The 27,005-nt window shown below is 39.8% G+C and overlaps 1 protein-coding gene across 1 annotated transcript in view; it reads left to right on the forward strand.

Moving 5' to 3' along the window:
- Positions 1–27,005, forward strand: part of COL25A1 (collagen type XXV alpha 1 chain) — a 497,004-nt gene that overhangs the window by 384,277 nt on the left and 85,722 nt on the right. The window contains exons 11-12 of the mRNA XM_060416804.1: positions 6,505–6,531; positions 8,558–8,602. Of these exons, the coding sequence (XP_060272787.1) occupies positions 6,505–6,531; positions 8,558–8,602 (72 nt within the window). The remainder of the gene's footprint in view (positions 1–6,504; positions 6,532–8,557; positions 8,603–27,005) is intronic.

A 27,005-nucleotide genomic window follows, 5' to 3' on the forward strand; every position in this document is an offset into this window, starting at 1 on the left:
GGATCACACAGAGTCGGACACGACTGAAGCCACTTAGCAGCAGCAGCAGCCGCAGAGGCTATGAAATTAGGCTTGTAGCATTAGAATGACTTGGGTGAACAGAAATGAAAAATCTTGTCATTGTAATTTTTTTCTGTTGTTTGTTTTTATATTCTTTTTATTTTAAACTTTTAATTTTGTATTGGGGTATAGCCAATTAACAATGTTGTGATAGCTTCAGGTGAATAGTGAGGGGACTCGACCATACATATACAATGTATCCATTCTCCTCCCAACCCCCCCCCCCCCATCTAGGCTGCCACATAACACTGAGCAGAGTTCATATGCTATACAATAAGCCCTTGTTAGTTATCATGTTAAACATAGCAGTGTGTACATGTCCATCCCAAACTCTCTAACTGTCCCTTCACCCTGGCAACCATAAATTCATTCTCAAAGTTGTGTTGTCATTCTTATCTTGAGACACTATTGTCTAAGATAAAAGGGGAAACTTGGTTTACTCCATGTATTCATTATTCATTCCTGTAATTTTTATCAAACTCAGTTCACTTCAGTTGCTCAGTTATGTTTGATTCTTTGCAACCCCATGGACTGCAGCACTCCAGGCTTCCCTGTCCATCACCAACTCCCAGAGCTTGCTCAAACTCATGTCCATCGAGTTGGTGATGCCATCAAACCATCTCATCCTCTGTCACCCCCTTCCCCTCCTGCCTTCAATCTTTTCCAGCATCAGGGTCTTTTCCAATGAGTCAATTCTTTGCATCAGGTGACCAAAGTAGTGGAGCTTCAGCTTCAGCATGCGTCCTTCCAATGAATATTCTGGACTGATTTCCTTTAGGGTTGACTGGTTTGATTTCCTTGCAGTCCAAGGGACTCTCAAGAGTCTTCTCCAACACCACAGTTCAAAAGCATCCATTCTTTGGCACTCAGCTTTCTTTATGTTCCAACTCTCACACATACATGACTACTGAAAAAAACATAGCATTGACTAGATGGACCTTTGTTGGCAAAGTAACGTCTCTACTTTCTAATATGCTGTCCAGGTTGGTCATAGCTTTTCTTCCAAGGAGCAAGCATCTTTTAATTTCATGGCTACAGTCAGCATTTGCAGAGATTTGGGAGCCCAAGAAAAGAAAGTCTTCACTGTTTCTATTATTTCTCCATCTATTTGCCAAGAAGTGATGAGTAAGCACCATTTTGCTGACCATCTGTAGGCTGTACACATGTGAGCTCCCTTCCCTCTCCACAGCCCTGCCTTCTACCACCCACCTATTGCCTCCTTGGTGTTCTTTGAACACTCTGAGCATGTGCCCACCTCTTGACCTTTGTACTTCCTCTTCCCTTGCCTGGAATATTCTTGCTCTTTCTACAGGCATGACTGTCTTGCTGGCCTCTTCTAGAGTTCTACCCTTTATCCCTAGGCCCTCACCAAATCCCCAATTTAAAATGCCACCACATACACGTCTCCCAGTTCCAAACCCCCTATTTGCTTTGACACTTACCACCTGACCCAACTTTATATTTTACTTGTTTATTATTTTTATTATTATTTTTGCTATCTTTCTCCATTAACTAGACTATGAAATCCAGGAGGGCTTGCATTTTCATTTATTTTGTTCACTACTGTATCCCCAGTGCCTAGAACATTGCCTGACACTTAATGGGTATTTTAAAAACTGCTAAGTGGATGAATTCATGAATGAACCCAAAAGAGCATTTACTATGCCAGCTATTGTGCATAAGAGACGTTCGGAGTGAAGAAAGAAGTATCTCAACAATCACAGCTCTGTTGGTAAATTCTGGGGAAAAGTGCAGACATAAGGGTACTTTGGAAAACAAAAGAAGGGGACCTAGCCCTAAGAGGGGTGGCTCTGAGCTTGATCAGAGAGAAAAAGGCCATTAAGAGAACAGACAGCCAGAGATGCAGAGGTGTAGAGATGAGAAAGCCTGGCTTTTTCAACTGAGGAAAGGTATGAAGCTGAAAGCCTTTTAAGAAAGGTCCCTCAGGCATCGCTATGCAGAAAGGGTTGAAGAAGACTGAAAACACGGCGGCTTTTAGCGGGGCGTGACATTCGCTTAGGTGAGAGAGATGACGGTTGAACGAGAACAGAGCGGTGCTGCTGAAGAAGAGTGTGAACTGGAGATTGTCCTCGAGTGAAGTATCTGGAGGAGTAAAAGATCGCCCTCAAGCCCAAGTAATCCACCGTTTGGTAAAGGCAATCACTAGATGGGAACTACGGTATTCCTTTACCTTGCTTGGCTGCCATTTGTATACATAATATTTTATATAATCTTTAAAAATGAAATCTAGTGGGGCAGGAACAGGAACGAGAATCAGTGCACTATACAATTTCTTGCTTGTTGATAACTTCTCACTTAACTTGTCATCACTCTCTATAGTCTTTTCTGAAAGAACATGAAAACTCAGGTGCCAACATTTATATGCAGATGAGTGATGCTATTACTCCACACTTAGAAGTTTTCAGTGGCTCATTTGATTCTTATGTTATGAATAGTTCACTATGCAAGATCCTTTAATGAAAAAAGCTCATACATTCTGACCAAGAGCTTATGTCAAAGTGAGTATATTTTAAGACATAGTTTAACACTTCTAGAATTGAACTTAAATATAATTTATCATATTGAGATTCTGAATGTTACCCAATTTTCAGTCTGTAGATAAGGATAAAGAAATGATAACAGAAAATAAAAGAGTCTACAAAGTAAATACAAGCAAAAAAGTGCCTGCCAAGAAAATACTTACAAAAGGAACAAGTCATTGATTGATAAGAATAAACTAAAAAGATTGACTCAGTTTTGAAAACTATTTGATTCAAATTTTTAAGACATGGGATAACAATAATGGATTTATTTTAGAAACCTTAGAATATGAGAACAGTTTTTAATAGGAAATACTAGCTTGACTGGTGAATAATGAATTTATGAGTCTTCATCCAAGTCATTATTCAGGCTAAGAATATAAGTAAGTTTACGAAAGATTAGATAAGTCAGTCAGTGGTTCTATGGCGTTTACTCACTGTTTCATAAATTTGTATGTATACTAGAGGCCACAGAACTACTCAGATGTGGACATCTTAACCAACTGGTAGCAACATACCCTAACTTCAAAATCAATTTTTGATCAGTGAAGCTTTCATTGATTGGTCCTTGGAAGGAAAGTTATGACCAACCTAGATAGCATATTAAAATGCAGAGACATTACTTTGCCAACAAAGGTCCGTCTAGTCAAGGCTATGGTTTTTCCTGTGGTCATGTATGGATGTGAGAGTTGGACTGTGAAGAAAGCTGAGCCCTGAAGAATTGATGCTTTAGAACTGTGGTGTTGGAGAAGACTCTTGAGAGTTCCTTGGACTGCAAGGAGATCCAACCAGTCCATTCTGAAGGAGATCAGCCCTGGGATTTCTTTGGAAGGAATGATGCTAAAGCTGAATCTCCAGTACTTTGGCCACCTCATGCAAAGAGTTGACTCATTGGAAAAGACTCTGATGCTGGGAGGGATTGGGGGCAGGAGGAGAAGGGGACGACAGAGGATGAGATGGCTGGATGGCATCATGGACTCAAAGGACGTGAGTCTGAGTGAACTCCGGGAGTTGGTGATGGACAGTGAGGCCTGGCGTGCTGCGATTCGCAAAGAGTCGGACACGACTGAGCGACTGAACTGAACGGAACTGAAGCTTTAATTTAATAACCACAATGCCACAGATATATAATGGGATTATTAATCAGTGCATAGTCAAAAAATATATACATAAGCAAAATACTAATCAAAATAGCTATCGCTGTGGTGTGTGTGTCTGTACTCACTTGAATGCATGTCTGCGTCTTATATTCAACACTACTCTTTCCTAGTTCCCTTCTAATAATAAATGACACTAACTTTGGCTTGCAACCATTTTTCCTGCCAGCACGATCACGGGAGTACATGCATACTTTTGGTAGCTGAGGATATATCCTTGGCAACATAGTCATGAAAATATAAGATATGTATTCACAATTCAAAATTAATGCTACCTCTAAAAAATTGCTTTTACTTTTGGAGTTTAGCAAAAATGGCAGTAGTTTTCTAACAGTGAGAAAATATGATTTTTATAACCTCCTTTGACTTTTATTAAGTATTGTATTAAAATATGCAGCTAATAAGATTTCACAGATTTCAGAGCTGTGAGCAGTTTTTTTGACTTACTGTGATCATGCAACAAAGACAAAATTAGAAAATACCAGATATGTTCATCTCTAGTTAAAACATCTGATTTAAAATTTGCTCTTATTTTCATCTGAAAATTTCCCTTCCAGGGTTATATGTCAATGTACAAAATGTCCAATTTAATGAACAGTATTCTTTCAAGTGGCAGTTAGGTTTAAAATGGGAAACAAACCTTTTTGAATAGAACATATACATTCTCAGTCTAAACATTGAATTAATGTACTTTTTGTTATATGATTTCCTTTTCAACATCAACATTTTAAAAAGTGCAATACTCTGGAGACACTTGGAAAAATGGAATCCTAGACAAGGATGAAACCCACGTCTTTTCTTCCCTCTCAGATCTCCTCTCACTGCAACTTCGAGATTCTGCCTTTACTTAGCATTAACATTCACTTCCCAAACAATTTACCCAAGTGAGGAAATGATTACACATGTTTATGTGCTAAGCGGAAGGAACCCGTGCAGAGCAGGAGGCTCTGATATGGTTAGAGAGATAATTGATTGAGAAAGATCCCTGAGGATGGAGGCAAGGATGGATCCCAGTCTGTGGATGCCTCTGCCCTGTGGGAGGAGGGCATCTTCCCCCTTTGATATAGGAAGGAGAGCCACGTGGGTTTGAGTTGATGAGAGACATGATGTTGGGAAATTTATCCCTAGAGACTCTGTTTTCTCTGCAAAATCTAAAACAGAGAATTTTAAACTGAAGGAGTAAGATAAGTGAAGAGACAGTCAGACCATGCAGATATATGAGATAACAAGTTCATTAAGAAAATGGTTGGTTGAGTAAATAAAAAAGGAATATATATGGCAAAACATTAATTGTTACATATAAGTGTAACATATAAATGATAGATACATAGGTGTAGATTATATTACTCTTCCTACCCTTTATCATGCTTTTAACTTTTTGTAATAAAAAGGAAAAAGAAAAAATTTTCACTTTCTTTCAGTTCCTAGGCTTGTAGGCCAGTATTTTTTCATATGTCTGAACATTACATCTCCTTACCTCTATTGTCACTGAGTCAATAAAGCTATATCCTACATTTTTTTTAAAAAAGGAATATATAAAGGTGATATTGCACAGTGCACTTTCAAAAACCTAATGCTGATTATATGAGGAAATTGTTAGTCTTCCTGAGGATTGCAAAATAATTTATGAGGAACAGATTCTCTAAATGTTCTTAAACACTGTGTATTTTTAATTAAAAAATTATACATGACCAATTCTTCCTCTAATTACCATTCTCTTGCTTTATGTTAGAGTCCAATGTAAGATGCTGATTAACTGAAATGTCACACATTGAAAATAAGTTAACCATTAAGTGTAATGGAATAAAGAGGTTTTTATTAATACATGGAATGATGGAGGATCTATAACTTTGTTAAAATACACTGAAGTTAGAAGCATTTTTGAAAGAATTGGAAGAAAAGTGCTTGATATTTTTATTTAAAAATAGACCTCAGTAGTCAGAATTATAGCTCTCATTGTGCTCTTTTCTACCATCTCAAAGAGTGCTTTGCTCTAAATAAAGCCCACAGATCCCCAACATTGACTTGGCGGTCAAAGAACTCTAAATCTCAGAACTGCCGCATTTCCATTTTAAATGTAAATATTCCCATTCATCTTCCTAAATATTATATTTCTTCTCCCCCCTTCCTCCCACCCCAGTGTCATAGTTTATGCAACAGCTGACAGCATCTTTTGTTCCCTTTTTTGGTGCACACTAGTTGCCACAATTGACTTTGGCATCCCCTAGTTTGGAAACAAGTTTTTGTGCAGGTCGATTGGCCACATTTCATAAGAGGAAGAATAGAACAAAACATGTTTCTTCATAATGCCATTCAATGATTTCCTTTGCAAATCTGCTTCCTGAAGTTTTGCAGATGCAGAAGTCATAGAACAAGTCAGTGAGCTGGGAACTGCATTGCATTTTAAGTGCTTCTAGAAGCAACATCTCCAGCCTTTTAAATAAGACTGAACTGATAGATAGGGCAAAGGTTATTTTTTAAATCAATTTATAGTTGATTTACAATGTTGTGATTCTTTTTTTAAAAGCAAAAATCGGGATCCTACTGCATAACGTTCTTCAAAAGAGAACAAGAGAGAAGAAAAGACCCATTGTGTACTTCCAAGCGAAAATTCTCATTTTCCTTGATGTATACAACATCAGCGTATTTCAGCAAAGAGAACCTTACAGAATAGGACAACTTTAATCGGTCATTTAAGTTTAAAATGGTTACAATATTATGTTAATTGAATTGTTTTTCTTTTTTAGGGTCCTCTGGGACCTCCAGGACAAAAGGTAGAGTATAAACAATACTGTGAAAGTAATTATATCCCCATCGCCTAATGACTGGCCTGAGAAGGGAACGGAATTAGCTACTGTGAGCCATACCAAAGCAGTCTGGTTTGTGCGTTCTGCTTTCTAAAAATACAATCATATAATGTGAGCCATTAGATTTCTAATTGACTCCATTATAGAAAGTCCAATAAATCCAGAGCAGACTCTTTTTAAGCTGTCTGCCAAATGTGTAGGTTATTGAGTTTTTAATTCCAATACTAGTAAAACATTGTGACAAAACTTAGAAATCTGAAGGGTCATTAGACATAGCAAATTAAATGCATGGTCTTGCACAAATATATGATTGTCAAAGGACCATTAAACAGACTAGAACAAAGAATGTATTTGTTGCTTGGTGGCTATATTCAAGTGGCCCACTAGTATCTCCCTTTGCTGAAGCAACCCCAAAAAATGGCTTTCCGATTGTTATTTCAATATTATCCAGAGCCATCAGACTTGACCCTTTACATTCTGGAGAAGAGAGTCTAACACTTCTAAAATTACATCAGTTCTGCAGTAGTAAATGCATCAATAGCAAGTAGATGGCCCTTTGCAAACAAAACATCACTAAACCCCCACTCCCTATCCACCTCCCACCCTACAAGGAGGACATAAAAGGATATTTAACCTGCAGATAACCAAAATAATAATAATAATAATTAAATTACAACAGGTGGAAAAGTGATTATTCTTTATCTTTGGAATCCATTAAAGATAGAGACATTTATCCCCCAAGCTTGGGCATGTGGCATCTGTTGAAACATGATCCCACAAACCAAGTAAAAGCCAGTGTGTAGTGAGACAACTTGTATATAGGAACACTTTGTCCTTCGCAATAATGTCTCTATTAAGTATGGTGTGAAATTGTAAAGCTACCCTAATCCACATGCTACCAGGATAAAATTACTGCCTCAGGCTTTGGGAAGTCCTTTAACGACCCACTCAATATAATCACCAAGAAAGCACTAAGGAGCTTGCCGTCTCAATTTTTTTTGCATGAAATGACTATATTTTTAATAGACTTTATGTTTTAGAGAAGTTTTGGATTTCTAATTACTATTTTAATCTTTTCTATTATTCTTAAAAAAGTTTAATATCACACACCTACTAAGAAAAATCTGTTTTATAGTGCTAAACAAAAATAAGCACATTCTATTTAAAAAATGATTTCTCCAGAGCCTCAAAGGAAGATATGTGGAGGGAAATGACATCACTATTTGAAAAATTTTGCTAATGTTTCTGTATTTAGTTAAATGTAAGATTTTCTCAGGTAGTAACTACTACTTTTCTTTTCTATTCTAATCACCCCAGTGCTCATGTGTGCACACATCCAAGTGCACACGTCCGTGCATACACACGGACAACATGATATTATAATATTCAATGTATAGGACTAGTATTGTTCCAAGTCTATGCTCACCATTTGCGGCATCCTGCCTAGTCTACTTTGGAAGATATAGTCACCCTCACATGGTTTAAACATACTCCCTGAGTCTGGGGGAAATGCTTCAAATACAACAAATTTCACTTTTTACAACATGGGTCCCTTATAGTGGTTGTTGTTTTCATTGCCTTTTATTTTATGGTATTTAATTTCATGAAATTCAAGAGTTATTGGTACAGCTAAGCTTTTTTGAGATGAAACTAAGCCTATTTAATTCTCAAAAGCACCCAAATTTGGAGCCATGAGGCCTTCTGATAGCTTTGGATCTCAATTTATGATGTGAAATTCTTTAAAATCACATTAGGGTTAAGTAGACACTTACAAACATGGTGAGATTTAACTTCGTGGCTTTTGGAAAAGCTTGATGATTCTGTTTACATGATTGTGTGTTAGAACACAGTAGATACGATCTGAAAAACATAGCCTCTTGGGTATGTTTTAGTAATATAAAGTGATAGCTGACATAATTAATATGACATAAATTTAGAATTGAACTATTTTGTGCTTATGATATCAATTTATTTTAATCATATGTCTCCGTAGGGTTCTGTTGGAGTACCTGGAATTCCAGGGATGAATGGACAAAAGGTGAGTTCCATAGAATATACTACTTTTGATCATTTGAGGAGGATTAAAATCACAAAGTTGTTCTAATCAGTAATGTTGGTAATAAGTTTATATGCTTATTAAAATATTATATACACTTTTACAATAGCGGAAAACTATGTTGCAAATGATCAAATTAGTTTAATTTTTAAATGAATGCATTAAATAGCCAAAAACTCTTAGACAGTTTTTTATTTGATTTGATATATATGAGATACATTGGTATCTTTCTCATAAATATATTTGGAGGAGGAGAAATATAGTATTTAACATTGATTGTGATAAGGTGCACTCCGGTTTATTCTTGTTATGGCAGACTAATATGTCTTATTTCTTGCATTAATGAAAGTTATTCCTACAGAGAGATGCTATTGGGATCGTGAATTCAGATTCAAGCTTTTTTTACGGCTAAGCAAAATTAAGAATTAAATAGATTTGCTAAACTCTGATAGCATGCTTTTATTGTACATTAGTAATGAAGGGGAAAAAAAGTGGAAAAAAAAAGTTAAAAAAAAAAGCACCCACAGCTCTACATAGACATATCTGTGTGCCTGTGTGCATTTTTTCCTGCAACATACTTGCCAGTGGGACAAAGCAATTACCAAAGTCACTGCGGGCCAGTCTGCCAGGGGCCGGGGAGCTGAGCCAGGGACTTTCCTGTCTCCTTCAGAGCTTCTGGGCTGGCCCTTTGAGATCCTGTGACCCAGCTTGTGTTCCCAGAGGACTTGAAATCCAGGCATTCTGAATTGAAATAAAAGAGGGCCCAGCCCTTATGGACAGAATAGACCTCCTCTTGACCTCTTCTAGCTTGTCCATCTCTTTCTCCATGAGACATAGACAATGGCAATTTAAAACCTACGAAGTGACTAAGAACGCGGATCTGCAGCTCAGAGAATGTAAATCTTGACAAAGTCCTTGAATTCTCTGGCCTCAATTTCTTCATCTTTAAAAAGGAGACAAGCAGTTCCTACCTCATAAGGTTACTGTGAGGATTAAATGAGGAAATAGGCATAAAGCCCTTACATCCATGTTTGCTATTAAACTTTTTCTTCAGCTTATTTTAGTGAAATCCTGGATATTTGATTGACCTCTGTTGTAAGAGACTGTCTATTTCCAGAATTCCTTGATTCCTAAGTAAAATGAGTGTTCTTAACCAAATCTTATGGCAGCCTGTAGTCCATAAATCAAACACTGGGCGCTCATCAGTAGTTCAATGCCCCGTCACTGCCCTTTCCCACTTAGTAAAATGCATACCTGTTTGCTTCACAGATTCTGATAAAGACAGAGGATTAATACTCCATTTAGAACATTGTAGATCATGGAGGGAAACATAAGTAAAAATTTGAGAGCATATTCATTCTATGATGAATTTGAAAATTACACAACAGGAAAATATTTGGAAAGGACAAAATATAGATAGAACATAAATGTTATTTTAATATTTGTACACGTAAGGTTAATGTTTTGCTTTTACTTCTTTGTTTCTTTTTCAACTTTGAGATAATCGTGAAAATTTATTGAAAACTTTACCTTGAAACAAAACAAGTCCACAAGTTTAAAACTGTCACATATATGCTTATGAAGACTGCGTATTCTTTCTTTTTCCAAAGGAAGCATGCAATTTCCTTAGCAAGAGAAAGGAATGTGACATTTTCTTGTCCTAGTCACCAAGTTTAAATTATATTTCAAGGAAATAGTTAATATTTGCAGCGTTATGCCTTGTTATACATCTTTGTGGCATTTTTAAGGGTTTTCTGTAAAATCTAGGGAAGCTAAATGATTTCATACTTTTATGAAGGTATCAGCAAAATGTAGTTCAAGATTTGTTTTTAACTCATATAACTTAATTAAAATTTTGTTTATAGAATTTCTTTTAATGATAGCCATTATCTAACACCTGTAATATTTGCTATATCATCTTTAGGACAATAAAGTACAAAAAAATCTAAGTAGCTAGTCACTTAAGTAGCAGGTCATTTAGACAGTAAAAACAAAGTTGAAAATAGAGTAATATCAATAATTTACACTTAGAGCTATGAACTTTGCCTTGGTTCTCTAAAATTTATTTCCATAGAAAGAGAGCCTAGAATCACATTAATAATTTTTTAAGCACCTTGATATTCTTAAACTGTCTAGAGAAAATATCTTCTTTGCATGATACAATTTCATTTTTTTCCAGAGAAGAACTTTTGATGCTTAGATCATTGTCAAGTACTGGTTAAGGAAGGATATTATTTCTAAGCTATCAGAAACATGGCAAATAACTAGAAAATTTTTAGAAACTTCTCTATTATAAGAGAGAAAGAAAATGACTGTATTAAGCAAATATTTTACTTGTCTTCTACTAAAATATTTTCCATCCATTCAGATTGAGGTGACTGACTTTGGCCAATAACTTGATGGTGATTTTTTTTTAAACATTTTCTTTTCAGTTTTGGTCAACTTGATTGTTAATCTGAATACTTCTTATTTTTGTAATGGTCCTCCAATTCTTCAGATCGTATTAGGAAAACAGACTTACAGAAGCAGTAACATGGCATTAAACTCCAATCTAGCCCCTTCTAGCAGCAGCAGCAGCAGCCTTATAATCTTTCAAGGGTTACTAAACACCCTTCTGTGAAAAGTGGGAGACAGTGTGGTATGTGGTCTCTGTAGTCTGAGAGAGGAAGCTTCAAGTCTTTGTCCTCCTTTGTGTGAGTTACTTAATGTTTCTAAGGCTTCTGTATAAAATGTTAATATAGACTTTGCAATATTAATGAGATAATATGTCTAAAGCGAATATAATGTAATAGGTGCTCAATAAATATTATCAACTATCTGTAGTATTAACAGTATAAGACTTCAAGAATTGCAACAAATGAGCCCTAGGCTTACCCTCTAACAGGATGAGAAGCCAGGAAGAAAATGAAGTGTAAGTCACACAAGAAGGTAAAATATTTCTGTGCTACCTGCTATGTCTCCAGTCACAATGCACCCCATTTCCAATAGTAGGAATACAAGTACCACAGAAAAGAAAAAGACATTTCTCACACTACTTTGAAAGCTCACTCACCGGTGTGGGGTCTTGGAGGAGTGCTGTCTGGAGTCAGACACTCTGTGCTCTTACAGCTCATGTACAGCCTTTTAAACTTCTTCCTGTATGGGCTCAAGGTGGCTTCATTGTAGAGTGAGAGAAGGGGCTGTTCTAATTTATATCTAAGTCACTAAGAGATACTGGGCATCCGCAAAAAGTCACAGGTGTCTCTTTTCCCCTCCCTGTTCCCAATTCTAAAAGCAGTTGTTTCCATAATTTGAACTTGTTTCCAATAGCCAAAGCAGTTAGGGAAAATTTAATGCTGCTGCTGCTGCTGCTAAGTCACTTCAGTTGTGTCCGACTCTGTGCGACCCCATTGATGGCAGCCCACCAGGCTCCCCCGTCCCTGAGATTCTCCAGGCAAGAACACTGGAGTGGGTTGCCATTTCCTTCTCCAATGCATGAAAGTGAAAAGTGAAAGTGAAGTCACTCAGTCGTGTCCGACTCTAGCGACCCCATGGACTGCAGCCTACCAGGCTCCTCTGTCCATGGGATTTTCCAGGCAAAAGTACTGGAGTGGGGTGCTATTACCTTCTCCGAAATTTAATGCTAAGTCTTACCTAAAAAGAAATGAATGTTGCCTTCTTTGCCTCTGACTAATTTATTTAGCACAGCAACTTTTGTAATTCTCACAAATAGATCTTGTTGGTTCAAAGATATTATAAACATTTTGTTTATGCTATTTGATTCATTCCCCCTCTCTCTCACACACACACTCAGGCACGTAATACATACATGAAGAGATACATATCTGCACGTGTACATGATCAATCATGCTCAACTCTATGTGACCTCATAGACTATAACCCAACCAGGCTCTCTGCCCATAGAGTTTTCCAGGCAGAATACTGCAGTGGGTTGCCATTTCCTACTCCAGGGGATTTTCCAGACCCAGGGATTGAACCTGCGTCTCTTGCATCTCCAGCATTGGCAGACAGATTCTTTACCACTGATATAACTGAATGTTTGTCAATTAAACTCTGCTTCTCAGATATACTGGAAAGTGGGCTTCAAATTAATTTTGCAGTAAAAAATTTTTTGGACTTAATAATGCTCAATGCAATAAATGGCTGGCTGTAATTTTTTGTATGTATATACATATATGTATGTATATCTCAGAACTTTAAAAATCTCAACTCTTAACATGTTATTAGAACCCTGAATTTTTCTACTGTTTCCACATTTTTGCATTAGGAATAAGTCATCATAATAACAAGGTATTTGAATAGCAAGCAGTGCCCAGCGCTGTGCAAATGCCGTAGGAGAAGAGGGCTAGAGATAATGACGGGACATTACAGGTCCACTCTGTGCAACCCTTAGTTCACATCCTTATCTCTGTTACCGTAAAATTAACGTTAAAGAGTTTCAGGATTCAGAACAGATTATTTTGTCTAAGCAGGCTAGGATTTTTCTGAGGACCCAGAATCATAGGGATTGTTTCCAAAGCAAAAGATAAGTATCGGATGATCTTGTTTCATGTATTTTTCAAATGCTTGCTAGGGTTTATTATATCTAAAACTTCAAATATAATATAAATAAAATATTGATATTAATGTATCATCCATGAATCTATCCCAGATAACTATGTGATTTTTTTAAGTAACATTAAAATTTAATTAGTTTATGGCTATGGTATTTAGAGTTCCTTTTCACCTCTTATCCATGAGTCTCACAGTTTTTCACTGACATTAATCCTCACAGCATACTTCTAATGGCATTTTTATTGTAAGTATATTTAGAGAGCAGATAAATGGAAGCCCTCAGACTTTCAAAGGTCAAGCTGTTTATTCCAGTCTATACAGTGAGCTGTATACAATGAACTCAATACTTTTTTATTCCTGATTCATATTCTGCAACCACAAAATAAAACTCTTCTCTTTTGCAGCCTTGACTTTATCATTAAAATGTCTGAGTTAAATTCCTGAAGGATTTGAATATATTGTAGTTCTGTTTATTTCCTGTCTAGTTAGCTTAAATTTACCCAGTGATCTATTACCCAATGTATTTATAACTTTCCAATTTTACACTTTAAGAAAAGATATATAGTGTAAATAAAGTGACTGGTTTTTTATTTCAGATTAATTAATAGCTTGGGGAAAGTGTGTTATAGCAATGTAATACTTTGCTGGTTAAATTATTTTTATTAATTTTTCTATCTTTGGAAGTTGGTGACTGTGGACATTATAGTTCTAATAATACACGATTGTGTTTTCTCTGATAACTATGAAAATAGGATGCTTTCTTTCTTTTTGAAGCAGCATCGTTGCTTTCCTATTGTAGGATATTTCTCTTTTTTCTAGTTTTATTGAGATAAGGTATGCAGCATAATGGAGAAGGCAATGGCACCCCACTCCAGTACTCTTGCCTGGAAAATCCCATGGACGGAGGAGCCTGGTGGGCTGCAGTCCATGGGGTCGCTAAGGGTGGGACACGACTGAGCGACTTCACTTTCACTTTTCATTTTCATGCATTGGAGAAGAAAATGGCAACCCACTCCAGTGTTCTTGCCTGGAGAATTCCAGGGATGGGGGAGCCTGGTGGGCTGCTGTCTCTGGGGTCGCACAGAGTCGGACACGACTGAAGCGACTTAGCAGCAGCAGCAGCTGCATACAGCATAAAGGTTTAACTTCCACATATAATGAAATGATTACCACAATAAATGTAGTTAACATCCATCATCTCATGTAGATACAATAAAAAGAAATGGAAAAAAAATGTTTCTCCTTGTAATGAGAACTCAGGATTATTCTAACAACTTTAATATACATAGTACAGCAGTGGTAACTATACTCATCGTCTTGTGCCTTACATCTCCATTGTCTTATAAACTGGAAGTTTGTACCTTTGGTGAAGGTCACCTTTCCCAGGTGGGTCACCTTCCTTCAATTCCTCCAAAACCTCCAACTCCGACCTCTGAGAACTACAAATCTTATCTCTTTCTATGAGTTTTTTTTTGTTTTGTTTTTGTTTTTGTTTAGATTCCACATAAAGGTGGATCATAAAGTATTTTCGTCTTTCTCTGTCTGACTTATTTTACTTAGCAGAATGCCCTCAAGGTCCATCCATGTTGTCACAGATGGCGGGATTTCCTCGTTGATTGTGGCTAAATAGTATTGCATTGGGTACGCGCACACACCGTCACTTCTTTATCCACTCATCCTCGGTGGACCCTAGGGCTGTCTCCATGTTTTGGCTATTGTAAATAATCTTGCTGTGAAAATGGGATGTAGGTGTCTTTTTAAGTTAGCGTGTTCATTTCCTTTGGATATAGTCCCTCAAGTGGACTTCCTAGATCCTGTGGTAGTTCTATTTTTAAATTTCTGAGGATCCTCCGTCCTGTTTTCCATAGTGGCTATACCAATTTACAATCTCCCCAGCAGAGCACAAGATTCCCTTTTCTCCACATCCTCACCAGCATTTGTTATTTTGTGTCTTTTTGATGATAGCTGTTCTGACAGGCACTATGAGATATCTCCTTGTGGTTTTGATATGTATTTCCCTGATGATTAGTGATGTTGAGCATTTTTTCATCTGCCTGTTGGCCATTCATCTACAGAATATTTCATATAGTAAAATCACATCATCTCTGAGTTCTATGCGTATACTCAGAGTCAATTTTATATATAAGCTTACTCTTAAAGAAACTTTTCACTTAATTTTACATATTGAGTGAAACAAAAGATATTTCTATTCTTTATATAATTAAATTTAAATTCCTTTAGGAGGGAATAAAAAGTTGGTTGAAGGAAGTAATGTAATGCTTCCTGACTTGAAACTTCAAAAATGATGGTAATTAAAAAAACAAAAAATACACTTTCCTTTGACCTCATTTAGGCATGTTGCTGTAAATTTTAATACTCGTTACCATCCTACTAAATGAAGATACTGGGAGAGCTAAGAATAGTTAAGGAAATGGGATTGGTGGGGAAATCCAATGGGACTGGGTATGAGAGGAAAGAAAGTTGATCACAGGATGTTGCAAAAGAAAACGACAAGAAGGCAAATATCTTTGACTGAATTATGACTTCAAGTCCACTTATATTCATTTGCATTGAAAAGGCACTATATTTTATAGATAGGATCACCAAAATATTATTTACTAAATCAAATTAAACTACATATTTAACCTGATGATTTGAGGGGGAAAAAACTTACGTTAAATGTATTCGTTGATTATTTGCCGGTTTCTTCAATCTTTCATTCAGCAAATCTTTTTTCAGTCCTTACTAGTAAGCGCAAGGCACATCTGAGCACTGACATTAAAGCGGTCTCTGCCCTCATGGAATTTCAGCCAATAGGGAGATGAGGACATGATATAAACAGGTACACTAAAAATCTGTTAAATGACAATATGTTAAGTACCACAGCAGAGAAGCACAGGGCAGCCTGTCCTGGTGCAAAAAGGCAAGGAATGCTTCCCTGAATAGGCGACTTTAGGTGCAGCTTAAATAGTGAACAGCAGTTGGCAAAGGGAAGGGAAAATATTACCACACTGTAGTACTTTCAGATCAAGTGAGACAACCTTGGTCTTAGACTTTTGTTTCTAAAACACCATATTATTAACCACTGTAGGACCTAGACTACTTTTTTTTTTTTTTGCAAATTTCTTACCGCTAAAATAGTTAGTTGATATAAATCACAAAGCCTGTTCTTTTATCATTAGATCTGATCTCTGAATGACACTCTTGATTTTGAGATTTGCATTAAAATTAAGGCTTCAATGAAATAACTTATTTCGACAATTATAGTGGCTTAATTTTTACCCAGCTCCCACGTGGCTCAGTGTTAAAAAAATCTGCCTGCTAGTGCAGGAGACACTGAGATGTGAGTTTGTTCCCTGGGTGGGGAAGATACCTGGAGGAGGAAGTGGAAACCCACTCCAGTATTCTTGCCTGGAGGATCCCATGGACAGAGCCTGGTGGGCTACAGTCCGTAGGGTTGCAAAGAGTCGGACGTGACCAAGCACAAACGAGTGCACACGTGCACGTGCACACACACACACACACACACACACACACACACCCCACACCTGTTCCATACCAGGTGACATTGCCAAGGGGATAGAAACCATTATCCAGCTGTGAAACGGCATGTGTATATGTGTGTTAGTAGCTCAGCTGTGTCTGACTCTTTGCAACCCTGTGGAGTGTAGCCCACCAGGCTTCTCTGTCCATGGACTTCTCCAGACAAGAATACTGGAGTGGGTTGCTTATCCCTTATCCAGGCAGTCTTCCTGATCTAGGGTTCGAATCTGGGTCTCCCACATTGCAGGCAGATTCTTTGCCATCTGAGCCACAGAGGAACCATGAAACAGCATCAGTGGGGTTAACTTAGGAGAGATCAAATTTCCTTCTAGACCTTCTGTGTCTTCTCTGCCTAACACAGACAATAGGAGAGTGCAGTGTGTAATATTGACTAACATGTATTCAGCATTGACTGTCAAGCTCTTCCTAAGTTTACCCCACCTATTCCTCACAGCAGTGCTGTGACATGGAAAATATTATTAACTCCAGTGCGTTAATGAGGAAACCAAGGCACAGAAAGGATATTTCGCCTGTGGTCACCAAGGTGTTTGTAGTAGATTTCAACTTCAAAGTCAGTCAGTCTGCAACAACTGTCAAGAATATGGATTTTAAATTCAGGGAATCCCGGGTCTGTTGTTCAGTATTTGTATGGTCCTAGACATGTTACTTTCCTTCTCTGAATTTAGTTTCCTCATTTGTCAAATGAGGAGTGTCATGTTTACTGCAAAGCTTAATTGGACAAAATAAAGGAAGTAATGGATGTAACTGTTTAATTTAAAACTCTATTAAATAAGAAAAGACTATTTTCCACTTTGAATTGGGAGCATTAGGAACTCCACGACTCAGAAACCTCCTGAGTATGTAAGTGAATGTTTGTAAGAGCTGTTGTCTCTTTCTACTATTCTTCACTGATCATTTTGAAAATTATGTCTAATTTTCCCATTAGACATAAGCATTTACCGTTTCCATGAATAATTTAGTTCAGTTCAGTTCAGTCACTCAGTCGTGTCCGACTCTTTGTCACCCCATGAACCGCAGCACGCCAGGCCTCCCTGTCCATCACCAACTCCCGGAGTTCACTCAGACTCACATCCATCAAGTCGGTGATGCCATCCTGCCATCTCATCCTCTGTCGTCCCCTTCTCCTCCTGCCTCCAATCCCTCCCAGCATCAGAGTCTTTTCCAATGAGTCAACTCTTTGCATGAGGTGGCCAAAGTACTGGAGTTTCAGCTTTAGCATCATTCCTTCCAAAGAAATCCCAGGGCTGATCTCCTTCAGAATGGACTGGTTGGATCTCCTTGCAGTCCAAGGGACTCTCAAGAGTCTTCTCCAACACCACAGTTCAAAAGCATCAATTCTTCGGCGCTCAGCCTTCTTCACAGTCCAACTCTCACATCCATACATGACCAATGGAAAACCATAGCCTTGACTAGATGGCCCTTTTTTGGCAAAATAATGTCTCTGCTTTTCAATATGCTATCTAGGTTGGTCATAACTTTTCTTCCAAAGGAGTAAGCGTCTTTTAATTTCATGGCTGCAGTCACCATCTGCAGTGATTTTGGAGCCCCCAAAAATAAAGTCTGACACTGTTTCCACTGTTTCCCCACCTATTTCCCATGAAGTGAATAATTAGGCACATCTTTTCCCAAGTGAAAAGAATAATACATCAACTTACTACTAGGAATTATACTTAGGAAAGAAGAAATTAGCTGGGATTTTGAACTTTAAAGTAAAGTGAAGTGAAGTGAAGTCGCTCAGTTGTGTCCAACTCTTTGCAACCCCATGGAATGTAGCCTACCAGGCTCCTCCCTCCATGGGATTCTCCAGGCAAGAGTACTGGAGTGGGGTGCCATTTCCTTCTCCAGGAACTTTAAAAGTAGGTATATTATCAAAGGCATGTTATATTCCAAGTCATAGAATACTTAACAGAGCCAATTTTTAAAATAAAGGTATTTATTGGTCTGTAACATGAAATTCCAGGGCTTCCCTTATAGCTCAATTGGTAACAAATCTGCCTGCAATGCAGGAGACCCCGGTTCAATTCCTGTGTCAGGAAGATCCCCTGGAGGAGGGACAGGCTACCCACTCCAGTTTTCTTGGGCTTCCCTGTGGCTCAGCTGGTATAGAATCCGCCTGCAATGAGGGGAGACCTGGATTCGATCCCTGGATTGGGAAGATCCCCTGCAGAAGGGAAAGGCTACCCACTCCAGTATTCTGGCCTGGAGAATTCTATGGACTGTATAGTCCATGGGGTCACAAAGGGTCGGACACGACTGAGCGATGTTCAGTTCACAACGTGGAAGTCCAGCACTAATGCAGCCTGCAGCCTTGACACCTAAGCTTCATCACTAAGAGCCCCTTTCTTCCACTTCATCAGCCTGCCTTTCATGTTGCTGCGATCCCCCTAATTCCCTCTTTCCTCCTGGTTCTAAGGTAGCTGCTAATCATGCCTGGGGCTTCATTCTTTCCTATCTATATCCAGAGTGAGTGCCTTTCCCCAAACATCCAACACCACTTTTGAGTTTCCTTGTTATTGGATACACATAGGTCCCCTCCTCCTCCTCATTGCCCAGCTAGGGGAATGCCAGATGCTAATTAGCTATTACCACTGCGGTTCCTTTTCTGGCAACCCCAGTCGTGTGGAAAGTTGCAGTAAATACTAGTTATCTAATTTAGGAGAGATTTGTGTCAGACACAGGAGCTGAGCAAGGGTGTGGTTTCTGACTTATCCCAGTCCTAACAAACTCCTCTGTCTCATGTACCCCCTTCATCCATTTTGATATTTTGTCTTCCTGAAACACAAGCCTTTGTCCTTAATCTGTTTTTCTCCATAAGAGTGCTCACAGAGAACAATTTCTCTGATACACAGGAAAGAGAACCCCACCCCACACTGTGACATCATGCTCCCTGGCTGGGTGTTGGCAACTTTCACACCTTTCATAAGTTATTTAAGAGGGAATACTAGACAGTGTTTTGCTTAGACCCAGCCAGTGTTCCTCTTTGCTCCTCTCTGTCCCTCTAATGGTGTGTCCCCCACCACAGGGTGGGGAGTCCACAGGGCCTAGGAGACAAGCCATCTCAGAGCTCAGCTCCCCACTTGTAGATCACGGCCCAGGTACCCAGGGCCCGAGAATTTCTGCCTTCGCTGTGCTGAGTCTGCTCCATCGTCTGTAGTGGCCTCTTCCTCAGGTCCATTTTCCCAAGGGTGAACCACCAGCTGGCGTGTGCGCGCATATACTTGTGAGTGGCCTGGAGGAGCTAAGGGTGGGGAGCTGTGGGCAGAGCTTGCAGGCTGTGGTGTCTACACGCGACTCCCAAGGCCCTTCCTGAAGAATAAGAGAACTGTAAGAGATGGGAGGGAGACATTAGCAGGCAGGATTGGGATGGGGGGGTGTGGCGTCATCCGTGTGTACTTCTCCCTAGACCGTTTAGGGGTGTGCTCAAGGCAGACCATTCTTCTCACTTGTGTAAATTTCACCCAAATAAACCCAATTTAACTGTTTTCTGTGACCCCTAAATTCTTAGCTGTATCTTTGCATTTGAATTTCTTTGTTCAAATTATATTTGTACATTTCTGTCTGCATTAGCAGTACAAAAACTCACATAAAAAGTATTAACCACAAACTTATTTGTGAAATAGTCCTTACTGTAGTATTATTGACAATAAGACAACTATCAAGTTTTCTTATTTACATTTTTCGATATTTGTACTTTTTTAAAAGTCCAATGAATGTTCGGTTATTAGGTTTAGCTTAAGTATTATGTTAAGCAGTTAAACCCATTTCAGTAGATTATCTGAAATAAGATATTTTCATTGTTTCTGACTGATAGAACCATCTACTTTTCTACTGTCATTCATGTTACCAAGGAGGACAAAGAGATTTTCATTTTAGGGAGGGAGTTTGCTGATTGGATAGATGAGACAACGCTCCCCTACAGGGATGTCAGTTCTCTGATGTATGACCAAACCCAACTAGTCAGAGTTTTCTGTTTCTCTTCTATGAGTAGCAAAGCCTCTGCCTCCAGGAAACAAACAAAAGAAGCATTAAGCGCTGAGCATGCCAGTAGGAGCTACAAACTACTGAATTGCTCCACATTAGAGGGCATGAAGCTGAATTCCCAGGATGGCTGAGGAAGGTGGGAAGGAAGGAAGGAGGAAGGAGAGGTGGAAGCGGAAGAGGGGGAAGGCAGCAAGACGAGCAAAGTCTGAGTGCTCTGCGATGACACACCTTTCAGGAACACCAGGTGTTCCACCCTGCGCTCACAGAAGGCCTGAGAAGAGTGAATTTCCTGAGGCAGCTGGTGAGCAAACCAGAGAAGACATTCAGATGGGAGAACCTGAGCACCCACTTGAGCAGTGGGTGAAATTGGGACTTGAAGCAAGTTTAATCAGATGTCGGAGGAACACGGAGCCACCACTGACATCTTTAGTCCAACAAAATCACAACTACCGCTAATGAAAGAACAGCTAAATCTTAATCCTTTAAACCTGAGAGAGGGTAAGCATTTAATCTGCCCCTAAATGCTGCATAGAATAAAAGCTAAACCCCATGGGAGCTCAAGCAATTTGCTCTGTGTCCCAGGACCAGAAGTAGAAAATTTGAGATTAGATTGGAGGCTTCCTAATAAGCCGCTTTCTTATTTTATGCAAAAATGAAAGACAAAAGAAACCCAATAAATACGAATGAATTCTTTAGACACAAGTTATTCAAAGAGAAGGAACACAAGATAGGGAATTGGAAGACCTGGGTTCTCATCTCACATCTGCCTCTTTGCAGCATTTTGTTTCTGAAAAAGGTACTTTCCCTGTCTGAGTGTGTTTCTTCATCTATCAAGAATGGCTCTCTTGGCTGCTTTCCACTAAAACATTGCCCTTGGGACTTCCCCTGCAGTCCAGTGGTTAAGACTCTGTGCTTCCTCTGATCCATGGTCAGAGAAATAAGATCCCCCATATAAGATAATATGAAATAAGACCCCTCATGTTATCAATGATAATATTGTTCAAGTTGACTAAGTCCTATTGATTTTACGTTTAACTCGCTCTATTAATTACTGAGTGAGGGGTATTGAAATCTCCAACCATAATCGTGGATTTGTCTGTTTCTGTTTGCAGCTTTATCAGTTTTTGTTCACATATTTTGAAGCTGTATTATTAGGTACATCAAAATTTAGGATTTCTATGTCCTCTTGATAAATTGACCCCATTGTCATTATGAAGTGATCTTCCATATTCCTGGTAATGATCTTTGCTTTGAAATCTACTTTGTCTGAAATTAATAGGTGGTGCTAGTGGAAAAGAACCCACCTGCCAGTGAAGGACACATAAGAGATGTGGGTTCAATCCCCGGGTCGGAAGATCCCTTGGAGGAAGACATGGCAACCCAATCCAGTATTTATGCCTGGAGAATCCTATGGACAGAGGAGCCTGGAGGGCTACAGTTCATAGGGTTGCAAAGAGTCAGAAAAGAATAAAACAATTTAGCATAAACTCAACTAGTGATAATCATCTTATAGGCAAAAGGTTTTTTGTCAGCATTTCTATGTGAGGTCAGCATTGTTATTATTTCAAAAGTAGGCAAGACATTACCCACCCCTCCGCCCAAAAATACTATGAATCTAAATCCTTCATGATCATAGATGCAAAATTTCTAAGCAACATGTTAGCAAATCAAATCTAATAATAGTTTTTGATGTGCAGTTGGTTAACTCTGCCAATGTGGAACCCTCAGATACAGAGGACTGACTACATGGAACTTGAGCATCTCTGGATTTTCGTATCCCTGGGAGTCCTGGAATCAGTCCCCTGTGGATACCTAGCAACAGTTTTATGTAAAAACAGTAGCTTATCATGACCACATGGCATTTATGCTAGGAATTCAGGGTTGGTTTAGTATTTGAGAATCAATCAATGCAGTTTTCCACATCAGCAGATTAAAAAAGAGAAACCATCTGATCATATCTATGCATAAAACCATTTGACAGAATGTGCTTCCCTGGTGGCTCAGTTGGTAAAGAATCGGCCTGCAGTGCAGGAGACCAGGTTCAATTCCTGGATCAGGAAGATCCCCTGGAGAAGGAAATGGCAACCCACTCCAGTATTCTTGCCTGGAGAATCCTGTGAACAGAGGAGCCTGGTGGGCTACAGTCCATGGGGTTGCAGAGAGTCAGACACGACTGAGCAACTAAACCACCACCATATATGTATGTGTTGTCCTATTCTGTGAGCACTTCTGCTTAGGGAAAAGCAGATGTTAGAGTGAGTCTGTAAGGGGAATGATGACACATGTAGGTTCTGAAAGGGTCTTGGAGGAACTTGAGATGACATGATAAACTACACAACTGGCATTGTCCCAGCTGCTACTCACCCTTCACTGAGGCACACAGCGTGGGGGGAGGAGCAGATGAAAGAGGGGCGATAACCGAATAGGTGGAAACATTTATAATGACTGAGTCCCCATACTCACAGGCACAACTGTTGGAGCCTCCCGTCCCCCAGGCAACCACTCTCCCCCGACAGAGTCCTGGCTCCGTGCTTCTCCGTGGCAGCTGTGGGCTTTCTGCTCATTCTCAGCATCCTGCCTCTCAGGGGACTCCTCCCGCCCTTCACTGACCCCACGCTGTCCCTCTGTATTTCAGTTTTATTTTAGGCTGACCTGCAGAGAAGGCAATGGCACCCCACTCCAGCACTCTTGCCTGGAAAATCCCATGGACGGAGGAGCCTGGTAGGCTGCAGTCCATTGGGTCGTGAAGAGTCGGACACGACTGAGCGACTTCACTTTCACTTTTCACTTTCAAGCATTGGAGAAGGAAATGGCAACCCACTCCAATATTCTTGCCTGGAGAATCCCAGGGATTGGGGAGTCTGGTGGGCTGCCGTCTATGGGGTCGCACAGAGTTGGACACGACTGAAGCGACTTAGCAGCAGCGGAACGTGGACGTGTAACTGCTGGGTCAGTGTCTCTCCCGTCTTCTTCCTGGGTCCCCGTCTCTTTTCCCACCACTGCCTTTTGCCAAAGCTGAGACAAAGAGCTGTCTCTTGCACCAGAGTTGTTGGTCTTTTCCAGTTTCCCAGCAGAGAAGACTTGTTGTCTAGCTCTCACCAGGACTGTACAGGCTTCACATTTCCATATCGACTTAATATATATTATTTGCATCTCCTGTATTCATTCATTCCTCCGGCGTAGATGTACTGAACAATTATGCGTAAGGTACAGTTCCTGGGCAATGTGGAAAGAGGAGCAAACAAGAGAAACTAAGTTCATATTCTGGTGGTGGAGATGGGGTGGGAAATCGGGGCACCAGATAAAATATAAAATGCCTGATCAAATTTGAATTTCAGATAAAGAAACAGCCCATCATTTTTCATGTGCTATGTCTATTTGATATTTAGGATACATTTAATTAAAAACTCTTCTCTTTGTTGTTTATCCAGAATTAACATTTAACTGAGTGTCTTATATTTTTATTTCCCAAATCTGGCAATCCTAGTAGGGGAAACAGAAAAGAACAAAATTTATCTTGGGTGGTAATTAGTGCAGTAGAAGAAGCAAAGTCAGATATAGGTGGACATCGGGAGTGGTGGCAGGGAGGGTGGAATTCTGGACAGCCTCTGTAATAAGGGGACAGTTGTGCCAAGGATAAGAAGGTGAGACTCAATCCCTGGATATCAGAGGGAAGATGGTCCACAGGAGAGAAGCCCACATGCAAAGACCCTGGGTGGCTCCTGCTTAGTATCTTGGAACAAAGAGTTCAGTGTGTCTGGAGCAGTAGAAGGAGGGTCAAAGAAACAGCAGAGCCAGACCCTGGCTGGGACCCTCACTCTGAGTGCGATGGGACAGCCTTGGTGAGAACGAAGGGAAGGAATTTATAAGCTTGCCTTGTTTTTCAGAGACTGTTGGAGGTGGGTGGGTGGCAAGGAGATGGGTTAGGAGATTACTAGAGTCAGCCTCTAGCCCCACCCTGGCTGTGGTTCCCCCAGCCCTTCAGCAGCCTCTGCTTCAGATCTGCCCTCTGCTTTCCACCTTGGCAGAGTCTTGGCAGACCTTGGCAGAGTCCAGTGATCGATTTTAACACCACGGTGAACATCTCCATTCTGAAGTCTCACTGTACATTGACTTGCTTGAATACTGATGTGCTCATTCTCTGCTTTTAAAGGCATTTTGTTTATCATGCCTTATACTAATTACAGAATTTCATAGTTTAAACCAATGCTGTTTGATAGAAACATAAAATGAGCTCCAAAAACAAGCCATAAATGTAAATATGAATTTTCTAGTAGCCACATTTTTAAAGTGTCTGAAAAGAATTTATTTAGAGCATGAATGACACTTTAAAGTTAGGGGTAGGAGTCTTATTTTTTATTTTTGTGTGGTAAAATGATACATTCTAGAAATTTCAAGGTCAAATATGTTGGTCATTTTCTGCCTCCTGTGTTCACCCAAGTTTGTGTTCATCCTCACTTGCATTAGGGACTAGAGTGGAAGACTAAACTACACTGAATTGCTTGCCTGCTTAGTCACGCCCAACTCTTTGCAACTCCATGCCTGCCCAGCTGCCCTATCCATGGGATTTTTTCCAGGCGAGAATACTGAAGTGGGTTGCCATTTCCTCCCCCAGGGACTCTTTCCAACCCAAGGTTCAACCCACATCTCCTGCATCTTGCACTGGAGGCAGATTCTTTACCACTGAACCATCAGGGAAGCCTCTAGAGAAAGAGAATAAATAGGAATGGAGAATATAAACCCCATTTTCCTGACTCTTTCTTGGATAATTCTAGCTGGAAGTCCCCGTGGGCACTTCACTGCCTTCAGAGAATCCTCCTCTACCAAGGGTTGTCTACCCAATAGCTGCCAAAGCTTCTCAAGCCCTGAAACCTCACAAAAGGTTGCTCCCCTGCCCCACCGTGACTGCCTGCAGGACAGGAAACACCAGTGGCCACTGAGATCCTTCTGTGAACTGTCACTGTCAGGAGGAAAGACCCAATCCAGCCAGTGTTTTAAAAAGGTATCAGTGACCCATGCTGCCCATTTTTAGTCTTTATTACACATATGCACCAACCACACCAACTCCAGAGGCAGGAGAACAGCTCTAAGACTGACACCATGTTTTGCTCAATATCACTCATTTCATTTGCTGCTGGTGCTTGTTCTGTGCAGCAGCCCCGCCTCCTTATCTGCAAGGAGTATGTTTCAAGACCCAGAGTGGATGCCTGAAACGGAGAACAGTACTAAGCGCTATGTATACTAGGTTTTTTCCCTACATGTGCATGCCTATGATTAAGTTTAATGTAGAAATTAGGTACAATAAGAGACCGAACTGCTCACATTTGTGGCCATTATTAAGTAGAATGGGCTTCCCTGGTGGCTTAGACGCTAAGAATCTGCCTGCAGTGTGGGAAACCGAGGATCAATCCCTGGGTCGGGAAGATCCCCTGAAGAAGGGGATGGCTACCCACTCCAGAATTCTTGCCTAGAAAATTCTATGCAGAGGAGCCTGGCAGGCTACAGTCCATGGGGTTGCAAAGAGTTGGGCATGACTGAGTGAATATTAAGTAAAGTAAAGTAAGGATTACTCGAGCACAAGCACCGTGATAACCTAGCCTGGCTACGGAGTGTCTAGCCAGCAGGATTTGCTGGACAAGGGGATAATTGATGTCCTGGGTGGGATGGAGCAGGATGACATTAGATTTTAGCATGCTACTCAAAACAGCACCCAGTTTAGAGCTGTTTGTTTCTAGAATTTTCCTTTTGATATTTTCAGACCTTGGTTGACTGTGGATAACTGAAACCTTGGGTAGCTCAGTGGAAAAGAACCCGCCTGCCAATGCAGGAGACATAAGAAATGTTGGTTCAATCCCTGGGTCAGGAGGATCCCCCGAAGAAGGAAATGACGATCCACTCCAGTATTCCTGCCTGGAAAATCCCATGGGCAGAGGAGCCTGGAAGGCTACCGTCCATGGGGTCACAAAGAGTTGGACACGACTTAGTGACTAAACAATTGAAACTAAAGAAAACGAACCTAAGGATAAGGGGGGCAATTGCAATTGTGTTCATCTTCTGTTTAGATGAGTTCTTTCCGAAAATGTAGCATTTAAAGGAAACAAATATATATTGACAAGGTGGATGTAAAATTATACTATGCTAAAAATTTTAAGCAATAACTCATTGTAAATTCCCATTGTGATTGAAGTGACAGGGAGCAGTCTAACTACTAAATGACCTGTTTCTCTTTAGCACTCAGTTTTGTAAGGAAACTACATTCCTTTCTACCTTCAAGTATTCTTTCAAA

Source organism: Ovis aries, chromosome 6 (assembly GCF_016772045.2).
Source record: "Ovis aries strain OAR_USU_Benz2616 breed Rambouillet chromosome 6, ARS-UI_Ramb_v3.0, whole genome shotgun sequence".
Lineage (NCBI taxonomy): Eukaryota > Metazoa > Chordata > Mammalia > Artiodactyla > Bovidae > Ovis > Ovis aries.